The 11,294-nt window shown below is 41.6% G+C and overlaps 1 protein-coding gene across 4 annotated transcripts in view; it reads left to right on the forward strand.

Moving 5' to 3' along the window:
- LOC115361126 (voltage-dependent calcium channel subunit alpha-2/delta-4-like) overlaps positions 1–11,294 on the forward strand; it is a 78,088-nt gene that overhangs the window by 14,575 nt on the left and 52,219 nt on the right. For all 4 annotated transcript variants that reach the window (XM_030054426.1, XM_030054428.1, XM_030054427.1 and 1 more), the window contains exons 3-8: positions 2,361–2,477; positions 3,960–4,019; positions 5,314–5,476; positions 6,489–6,620; positions 6,834–6,894; positions 10,959–11,109. In XM_030054426.1, the coding sequence (XP_029910286.1) occupies positions 2,361–2,477; positions 3,960–4,019; positions 5,314–5,476; positions 6,489–6,620; positions 6,834–6,894; positions 10,959–11,109 (684 nt within the window). The remainder of the gene's footprint in view (positions 1–2,360; positions 2,478–3,959; positions 4,020–5,313; positions 5,477–6,488; positions 6,621–6,833; positions 6,895–10,958; positions 11,110–11,294) is intronic.

Here is an 11,294-nt window from a genome sequence, read left to right on the forward strand (position 1 = left end):
CAGATTAAATAAATAAAAAATAAAGAATAAGATCTAAGTACAACACACTAGAGAGCACCGTAATGCCGTAACACTGTTGGCGTATTTTTTATTTTTTTTTTTACACTGAAGTTCTGGAAACCACAGGATGTTAGGATGTTACTGTAAATTTCACAGATTTTTTTTTTTTTTTTTTTTTGTACAGTGTAGTTTTAAATGAAGGTGGGGAGAGAGGTTGTGATGGCAGAGGTTTACTACCTAAGTAATGATGTTTGTACGATGCAACACTGCGGCTCCAGAGAGAAGAACCGCTGATTGTGAGGGACTGAGACCAAAACCCGACGTTTAGATCCTGAAACATTTCTGACACCGACGCCAATCCATTACCAGCAGTGTTTTAAAGTGCCACGGAGGGATTTTCCCCTCAGACGCTGCAGCGGGACTGCAGGTTGTTTTGGATAAGAGCCATTTTAAGGCTTAAACAGAATATGATTTGTTTTTCTCGGTAAATCCTTTAATTTGAGAGGAAACAGGAGGCCAAACTGGACCAGTGAACCCCAGCAAGACCAGAGACACTGACACAGACTGTGTGTGTGTGTGTGTGTGTGTGTGTGTGTGTGGGGCTGTCTGCTTGTGTACACACACACACACACACACACACACGCTGCAGGGATCAGGGTAATGCCAGATTGAGGAGCGAGCCCTCTCACAGCGTCAGGATTTGAGGCCGGCTCTGAATTTAGACGTTCATCTATTTATCTGTCAGATTTAGATTTATCAGAGCGAATCTGCCGTTTGTCTGCTTTAAAAATAGACGATCATCAGCTCTCCATCAGCTCTCGTCTGAGAAACACGTCTTCAGAGGAGAAATCCCCTTTAAACGACACCGTCCAGCAGCTTCCCAGACGAGGCCGCGTCCCGTCCAGATGTGTCCAGCAGCTGCAGACGAGGATCTAAAACATGAGCGGTAAAAAACGTCGGGTTTCGCCGTCGGTCACTGAGCGAGCAGCTTCTTTCTGCAGCCGCCGTTTTGCACCGACGTACAGGAGGCAGCACGTAGACCAGAATGCAACACTGCAACAAGACAAACACCCTCATGTAAAACCCACAGCTGAACACAGATTTACACCTGCTCTCTGGGGCTCGTTGAAAGGCATTCTGGGAAGTGTAGGAAATTACTAAATGCAGTAGAACTACAACAAGGCACCTTGTTTTTCCCCCCTCTTGTTTCCCCTTAACTCACTTTCCCTTTAAACGCCTCTTTGGAGACTTTTTCAACTTAGAAAAGCAAAAATCTGGTTTAAAAACACTTTATAAGCTACTTAGACTTCATAACGATGATAATAATAATAATAATAATAATAAAAATAGTGATAATGATAATTATCACATCACGAGTTGCTTCACAAACAAAAAATACACATAGGAACTGGTGAACATCATGAGTGGGAAAAAAATGAATAATATTTGTAGAATGATGGATTCATGTAACAAAATAAAAGAGAAGATACATACGTTTAAAAAATTATACATGAAAAATATTTTTTTAAATGCTGTCTTAAAAGGCCTTAGCGTAAAGACATGATGTAAAAGAGGAAACTGAATCAGTTTGCCTCTTTGGGGGGTTTTGGTATAAAAATGGTCGTATTGACACACCTGGAATATGGCCACAAAACACTGTGATGTGTGTAATCTGTGTTGTTTTTGGGCTCATATATAAAAAACGAAGGAGCGGTATCAGTCCCGTCTAAGCCGAGCGGTCAGTCCCTCGGTGTTTTCTGTGAATGGACGTTCAGTCGCCTTCATCCATTAAGGTTACAGCCGAGCTTTGGCTCCGCTCCTCTGTTCCATTCAGTAAACGAGCTGCTTGGATTAATTGGGATTACTCAATGACTTAATCGTAACTGAGAGTGTAAATAGCGGGAATAGCCGCGTTCGCTCCCAGGTTGATCCACCTCGTCGTCTTGATCCAGAGAAAACAACCTAATTACCTCAAAGAGCTTCGCTGTGAAAAAACACCCATCTCTGCAGGTGATCTAATCTGGGATTAGACTCTCGCCGTCTGATTCGCTCTGATAAAACCAGTCACTCACACACACACGGATGAGATCAATTAATTGGTTCCTCATGACGCTGCAGCTCTTTCAGCAGCATCATGGAAAGTAAGAGTACGTTGGAATAAGTCAGATTACTCCGACAACATCACGTTTTACACAAACCTTCAACTCTTAAACACTCAGAGTGAAAAACGAGTTTAAAAAAAAAAAGTTTCATGTTACTAGTGAAATATTCCCACACTTAACTTCAAAATAAATTACCTACACCAGCATTAGAATATTTGATTAAAACTGATATTTGTGCGTTTTGTTTCTCTGCTGTAGAAACTGAGAGACGTGGAGTCCATCATCAAGATCGTGCAGCTGGACGGCACAGAGCTGGTCAGAGATTATTCTGACGAAATCGAACGCATGTTGGGAAGCAAGATGAAGTCGGTGAAGGTGAGGACGAGATAATAACCGGAATATACTTTATATTCCATCACTAGTATGTTGTGTTTAACGAATAAACAAATACACTGAAAGTATCGAGCCACACATTTGAACTGACTTCAGGTGTTTCCTTCCTGCAACCAGCTGCTAAAGTTTCTTCCCTCCTAGATATTCCACCATCAGCTGGAGGTGGGATTATTGCAAAGTGGGACCAGCTCCATATTAATGCCTCTGGGTTTAGAGTGGGAGCTCAGAGAAGCTCCTGCAGGTGTGATGTGGAGGTGGACCCGATCGTGGAGCTGCTGATAGAAAGCTCAGTAAATGTCCACAAACACAGGCGGCCATGTTGGAGGTCGCAGCCTCAGTGAACAAACCTGCTTCTCTCCTGAACTGATCAGTTTATCACCAAACCACATGATTGATTTTGTGTTTGGATGATGTCAGATTGTTAGCGAGTGTCTGCTCAGCTAACCACCACTGTCTCCACGGCAACACGTCTGATTAGCATGCAAGCTAATTTGTATGCAATTGTAGCAACTGTGTCAATTAAATTTAGGCAAAAACTGCAAAGACTAAGAAAACACTATGGTAATGGTTACTCGTGTCTATGACATGACACAGTTAAATCATGGAAATGGCTAGTGATCAGAAAGACCAGGATACGCTCTAGGAGAGAGTAGACAGGAGACTGAGGGTTGCTTGGATGACACCATGTATTACAATAATAAGTGACAAAGTGCAATTATAACGTGCAATTCTGTACAGTGAGAGGATCTATATACACAAGGAAATGGAAATGGCCATGACATATACACAATTACATTCCAAAATATCAAAAACACAATTCACAACCCCAATGACCCACCCACAGTTCATAAAAACCCACATCTGGGTTATATAGTCCGTTTGTTGAACGATGTGCTGCAGGGGAATGTATGTATGGTTGTGGGTAAATGGGCAAAGCGAATGGGGAGAGAGTGTGTTTGTGGGCTACAAGGAGCCCCCTAGCAACACTCCTGATATAAGGGGAATCACTTCAGCTGCACCGGCTAACATTCCTGAAACAAGTCTCACTAATTTGAAGAAAAATATTATTTTAAGACTCAAAACAAGAACAAAACACTTGCTAATATGAGCACTGGACTGACTGTAGTTTATAATTTGACACACACAGCTGTTTCTCCCCAAAAGCCTCAACACAAAGTTCATCTCCTTTTTACATTTTAAATATTTTTAAATTTGCTGCAGGATCATATGCTCCAGTGAATGTTTATTTAAAAAGGTGACGTGTGTAAATATATTCTCCATTGATCTAACTCTCTCCAAAGAGCAGCTGACTCTCGTTTGCTGATCGAGGACCCACCGACGCTCCTGAATCCATTTCTCTGTCCCCACCGCCGCGTGTTCAGCTGCAGTCACAGTCTCAGCTCATCTTTCTGTGTTTTTGTTATTAATCTCTGAAACCGTTTTGTCTTTGTTTTTTCCTCTCAGAGACTGGCCGAGTCGGCAGAGGACGCCGACTTGTACCATGAATTCAACGCCTCTTTAGAGGTCAGTCCGTCTTTTCCCTGCGAACAAACCTGCCGAGTCTTTAAGGAAACCAGAAAGCAGCAAGTAGGCCAGGAGATACCATGGCAGCCTCAGCCGTAAAGCCTCTTGTCACAGATTAGATTAGATTAGGTCAGACAGTATTGATCCTGGGCGTCGGTCCTGGACCAGAATAACAGGATCCAGCCACCTGAAATAGGATATCAGCAGGAAGAAGGCCAAAAGATGCTGCGCTGCTTTTTTGATTTTGTTTTTGTTTTTGTTTTTTACAGCTTTAAAGTAGAACAACAGCAGGTGGTTAAGAATATTTTATGATGTGAAAAGTCGATACTTGGAGAAAAATGTCTTCATTTCCAGTGAAATTTCAGCTCATAGCTCAAGATAATAAACCGTAATAAACTCTGCCATCCATAACTGAGTCCAACCTCACACATCTGGACATACAGGCAAACACACACAACAAACTTAAACTGAATGAAAAAACTTACCTGTCATGTCCATGTAGTTAGCTGAATGCACAACAGTGGTTCATTACATGATTTTTGCCTGATTATTTTGAAAAATGGGCAAAAATTTCCTTTGATGGTGTGAAGATACAGCTATGATGTTACCTCATGATATCTGTTGTTGAATAAAAAAAAAAAATTCAATAAGCAGCAGCGTTCAGACACAACCTGGGAAAGTATTAAAAAGTCTGAAATTTGGTTTTGATCATTTCCAGATTTCCAGGTCTGGAAAAGTATGGAAGAATGTTTCTATGTAAACTTTTCTATGAGTAATTTACAAAATCACACGAAATAAGTCATAATACATTTTTCCAAATAGACTCAGTGCTTTTAAGAGCATCCTCTGCACCTGGCATATCATCTTTTTTTAAGCCTAAATTTAGTTAATAATTTAGTTTATCGGCAGTCTCATATAGCCGCCCCCCCCCCTCTCAAAAAAAAAAAAATCTTCAGGGTTTTGATCTGCACAGCGACTAAAGGCAGGAACAAACAGGACTGATAGGAACTAAAGTAGATAACTCCAGTATCTACACCCGGCACATAATAAGACATCATAAGAGGAAGTAAAGCAATATATTGCATTACTGATTTATTATTCCACCCCTTGCACCGAGGAGTCACTGTTTTCCTTTGGTGAAGTTACTCTTAAATCCCAGCGAGGTCCATCAGCTCCTGTTTGGTTAAAGTCAAAGTGAAGCTGCTCAGCCCTCACCCAGTTTGCTCTGAAAGTCTCAGAGTCTGGTTCTGGGAGGCCTGACCCCGTCGCGTCTCCCCTCCCTGTCTCCGCTCAGTTTGACTACTACAACTCCATGCTGGTCAACACGGCGGACGAGGACGGAAACTACGTGGATCTGGGCGGGGAGTTTCCCCTGGAGGAGAACGAGCACTTCAACAACCTGCTGGTCAACACGCAGCAGAGCAACATCCAGGTCCCCACCAACGTCTACAACAAAGGTCAGCGCCGCCTTTTTTCCTGCTGCTGAGCGTGAGCACGAGGTCAAAGGGCTTCACATCAAGTAGATAATACACACATATATATATTTGTTGGGATTTTAAACATTTTGCAGTTTAATGAATATTGCACTAACATATATTGTGATTTCTTTTTTTTTTTTTTTAATTCAAATTTAAAAAAAATTGTCAACATCTGTTTTATCTAATAAGACAAAGTTTTCATTCTGTTCATGTCACTTTAGTCATTTTGATTGCAGCAAAGTGGGACAGACTGACCAACTCTGTCATGAACCCTTTTCCCCCACCACCCCTAATACATAAATACATACTTAATTAATTAATTAATCCCATAGGAAATTTAGTGGTAGCCTGCTACAATGGAGATATATAAATAAATAAACATGCTTTGAGTCAGATTTAAAAGAAATATAAGGATTGAAAGGATTAAAAGGTGATAATTAGCCTGAAACAATCAACATAACCTTATACCAAGAAATAGAGAATGATCCTGTTACTGTAAAGTAAATAAGCCTGAGCATGACACAAAGGCCTGTACACTAGAAATACTAGAAATATACAATAGAGAAAACATACAAAATTACAAAAAAAAAACAACTCACTAATCAAATGATATCATGTTAAAATTAAAAAACAGACCCGTAAGTTAGTGATTGCTCTATTTTAGTGCTCAAGGTAATGATTGGTTATGTTTTTGATTAATCTATTCAGTATTTCTCTCATTAATTAATGATTATGGTATGCAGTGTGAGAGTTGAAGCTACAGTCTGATGGGAAGTGGTCAGAGCCTAACGTGACGTCTTCACATGTCTCCCTCAGTCTGATCAGCAGACAAAAAAGAAACAAAAAAAAAAAACTAAATATTGAATTTTATTATGATACAAACGGAGAAAAGGATATCAGTCATAGCTTCTTATTGTGGCTGGAATCAGACGTTTCGGATTTTACCTAATAAATGATGTTGACCACAAACCTACCTCCGTCCTCTGTGCAGACCCCTACATCCTGAACGCCATCTATAACTCGGAGGCGCTGAACGACGTTTTCATCGGTAACTTCCAGAAGGATCCGACTCTCACCTGGCAGTACTTCGGCAGCTCCACCGGGTTCTTCAGGATCTACCCCGGTAACCCCAGCTTCGTCACAGCATTCACCAAAGTTTTATCTGACCTCATTCTGAAGGGAGCTCAGTTTATACGGTCTGCAGGAACATGACAGAGTAAATCTCCAGATAACACCAGAACCCTGCAGTGTCCCCCCTGTCATCTCTGCATTAAGAGGTAATAATGTCATAATCTGTGTCAAGGCGGCTGAATCTTGGTCTTCCTCGCTCTGCCAGGTATCAAGTGGACGCCAGACTCTAACGGCGTGGTGGCGTTTGACTGCAGGAACCGCAACTGGTGAGTTTGTTTTGTTGGGTTTAAATGGAGATTTGAGAAGCTCTGTTTGCAGCACTTCCTGGGACGACACACACCGCTCGGGTTTTCCTCAAAGTTCAATATATACTAGGCAAAAAAAGTTCTGAACTGCTTTTTCAGTCTATAATTTCTTCCCTTTATTTATACCCAATAGTGTTGTATCTTATACCGTTGTAAAGCCTGATTCGTCCTCTTTCCAATGAGATACAACTTGTAGGGATCCTGCATTTCTAGAAGGAGTGACACTGGTAATTGTGTGGGAAGCGACCATTTAAAAAAAAAAAAAAATTTTGAGAAAATCCCCTGCAGTATTTTTTCAGTTGATCATTTCTCCCATTTAACAATACCGATTGGTGTTGTCTTTTATACCGTTAGAAAGCCTGATTAGTCCCCTTTTCAATGAGAAATAAGTTGTAAGGATTGTCAGTTGATTGGTATGACCAACATGGCTAAACATGCCCCCCCCCCCCCCTTTTTGAGGGGAGCAAAATCCCATTCAGTGTCCTTTCACTCAATCAAAATTCCCTTCAGTGTTCCTCTGTTGTTATTTAAATTGCACTCACAGGTGTACCTAACTGGTACTTAATTGACAGCATATGGCAAAATGAGAAAATGAATTAAATATTGTGCTTCCCACCTGTTTAGCTGTGTTGCCTCATCCTTACAGTTCTACCCTATTGACTGTAAAGGGGACTGGCATTCCACCAGTATAACTCACAAATCCAACTGGTCTGATCACAGGGGAGAAATGATCGACTGAAAACACACATTAGATACTTTGAGTACAGTTGTCCCTCGCTATAACGCGGTTCACCTTTCGCAGCCTCGCAGTTTCGCGGATTTTTTTAGAGCAATTTTGCATGCTTTTTTTTTTTTTTCTAACAGCACATTGTGTTCTGCGTCCTGATTGGCTAAGGGAGAGCCCGCACATTGTGTTCTGTGTCCTGATTGGCTAAGGGACTGTAGACCATACCTGTCAAGTATCCCGTTTTGGCCGGGATTTTCCCGTATTTTACCCTCCTTTCCCGGCCCCCTCCCGTATTAGTATTTTCCCGTAAATTCCCCGTATTTAACCTGCATTTATTAAAAATAATAATAATACCCCGTCTGGTGTGATCGCTCCGTTCCGTGCTTGAATACAGTACACTTCCTCTGCTCTGGCACGGTTGGAAGGGGTGTGCTTCAGCGCGGTACGGGCGCATACACGAGCACATGCACGGTCACGCACGCAGTGCGCGGACGTAAATCATGCAACTTTCCTCCTGCCTCTGCAAAACTGTTTAATGCACGCAGTGTGATTACCGGCGAATGGCCGTATTGCGCAATCAATAATCAACCATGTTGTCTGTGTTACTGTCCGTTGTGCTGCTGCAACCGCGGATAAACAAAAGTCGGTTTATATATATTTATATATATTTATATATATATTTAATAAACACCCCATGTCTGATTAAAAGGAACAAAAATGTTTTTTAGTTAAATGGAAGACATGATGAATGTATTTGAACTATAACGATACCCCCCCCCCCCCCCCCCCCCCCCCCCCCCCCCCCCCCGCAGCCACAAAAATCTCCCGGATTTTACTACTTAAATGTTGACAGGTATGCTGTAGACCATTGTCAGTCAGTCTCCTCCGTGCCGTGTCTCCTGTACAGTACAGAATGCGTTCATTCTATAATACTGGACTTATTTTTCTACGAAGGTTTGAACTTTGAGAGTTTAAACAAGAGAGAAAAGTGAGAAAATGTTAATGCCTGTCTGAGAAAAGTGTATAAAGTGTGTCGTGAGGGGTTTTACAGCCTTAAAACATCTAGAATAATTGGAAAAAATAAAGCTGACTACTTCGTGGATTTCGCCTATTGTGGGTTATTTTTAGAACGTAACTCCCGCGATAAACGAGGGACCACTGTATCTAAAACTTTACTTTTGACTTTTACTCCACCACATATCAAAGACAAATATTGAACCTTTGACTCCACTATATTTCTTTGAAGGTTGATTTTTATTTTTATTTTCTAAGATGTGATTTTTCCATGTGCTGTTAGTTGTTGTTAGTTGTTGATTCATAGTTGTTGGTTGTTGGTTGCTGGTTGTTGTTGGTTGGTTTGAAGGGCGTTGGGCCTAAAGCCTGTAAAGCCTGTAGACCCTCCTGACCTTCAGAGCTGGTTTCCGGGTCAGGAGGTCACGGCGCTCATGTGCAGCGTCTCCTTCCACATCTCCCTGCTGCCGGATCAGTGACACGCTCTGTTTCTGCAAAAGGAAAACTCTCACAAAGCTCATTTCCCTGGAAGTTTTGAGACGTTTCCCTGCAGGGAGGTGTGCAGGGCCTCCGAGCTGAGAGTAAAACTCACTCAGCACCTTAATAGATGTGGAAGTTAACAAAAATGAGAGAAATCAGTCATTAGTGGTGGCTTCAAATTGAATCGGCTGCTGGATCCTCCTCTGAGAGCGAGCCGAACACGAGGAGTTCTGCTCCAAAATGAGGAATCCAGCAGATGGCTGTTTTTTTTTAAAGTCAGCAGGGAAACTTTGCCTAAACGAGACTGAATCCTCTACAGACTCTGAACGATGAACCGCAGGTTAATGATCTCGCTGTAAAAATTCAGGTTTTGTTGCTGTTGTGATTTTTTTAGCACTTTGCAAGCCCCTGGGGATGATATTTATTTAAAGCCGCTCAGTCCTGTACCTCTTTACATGAGTGTGTCCATTCAGTCAGACTGTCTGCATGTCCTGTACAGGGAAATCTACTTTTTCCTGCTCGGCATTTATCTGACAGCTGGAGTTACTAGTTCACCTTGCATAAGAAGATTTTCAGTGTAAAACATCAAATGTGCTGCTGTTGGAGTGTAAACCAGCCAACAGGTTATGGAGCAGTTACAACATTAAAATACGTCTCACAGGTTAATGAAAGGTTAATAATTTTACTCTCTGACAGGAACCATCCTTTAAATTATTTTTTTTTTTCATTATGCTGTTGATTTTTTTTTTTTTTTTCTGAAACACACCACTGACAACACAACACACAAAAGCCTGTGTGCAGCGTAAAGGCCTGTAAATGTGAGTTTTTGCAGCAGGCTGTGTTGGCTGAGTCTGATCCTCTGGAAAGACGTTAAGCTGCTCCTCAGCCGGCTCACCGGCCTCCACATGGCACCATATGTGACCGTTCATGCATTTCTAAATATGACCACAGAGCTGCATATGCTGCTGCAGCAAGGCGGAGGCACAGACACAGCACACACACTTTTTTATTCAGCCTGACGTCTCTGTTTGAGAGCAAACTCACACTGAACACACACACACGTGATGGTCAGAAGCCTCAAGCTGGTGTAAGTGGGAAGGGATGCTCATTTCAAGAGGAAACAATCATAAATTAATCTCTCTGAAAAAATAATTGATTTTTTTTGTTTTGTTTTTGTTTTTGTTTGTGGTTGTTTGCCTGATGAGGATCACTGATAATTTATCGCTGCATGTAAAGACATTTGTTTCAGAGGCTTTTCACACCTGACAAGAATCAGATCGTGTGGGAAATGCTGGAGAAATAGCTGTAATTTCTTGGCATAGAAATAAAAAAAAAAAAAAAAGGTACTAGTATAAATTATCAGTTATCAGCAGCCAAAATGCAAAAGTATTAACGCTGGCCTTCACAAAGCCTCATTTTTATCCGAGTCAGCTGTAAAACCAATGAAATTCCCATTCCAAGAAGCCTTTTAGTTTTGTGTCATCCTTCTTATAATCTTGTTTTTCATCAAAGAAAGTAAAAAATCTGCCAGTGAGACGAGATAATCCCACCCGCAGTTTCACTTGTTCAGGGAGTTTTTGTGGGAAGAAACATGAATATTGTTGCAGATCAGCCACGAGGGTCAAGAGGATGATTTATGATTTGACTCGAGACAATTCAGGAAACAAGTTGATTAGTGCTGGAAACAAGTGGGATTATGTCATCCCACTGGCAGATTATTGACCCTATTGGAAGAAAAATAAGACTTGAACACACTCTCTCTCTCTCTCTCTCTCTCTCTCTCTCTCTCTCTCTCTCTCTCTCTCAGGTACATCCAGGCGGCCACGTCTCCTAAAGACATCATCATCATGGTCGACATCAGCGGCAGCATGAAGGGGCTGAAGATGACCATCGCCAAGCACACCATCAACACCATCCTGGACACGCTGGGAGAGAACGACTTCGTCAACGTCATCGCCGTAAGACACACACGCACACGCACACACACACACACTAACTAAAATATTAGTCAGTGTGAGTTTGAATTTGTGGTAAGTGAAGCCTTCTGGAGGAAATCTAACCTAACAGTTAATTGAAGTGATCAGGTGATTAAGGGAAGCTGGTGGGATCCCTTGTGAATTTCCCAGTTTGGGATCAATAACGT

Source organism: Myripristis murdjan, chromosome 6 (genome assembly GCF_902150065.1).
Source record: "Myripristis murdjan chromosome 6, fMyrMur1.1, whole genome shotgun sequence".
NCBI classification, from domain to species: Eukaryota; Metazoa; Chordata; class Actinopteri; order Holocentriformes; family Holocentridae; genus Myripristis; species Myripristis murdjan.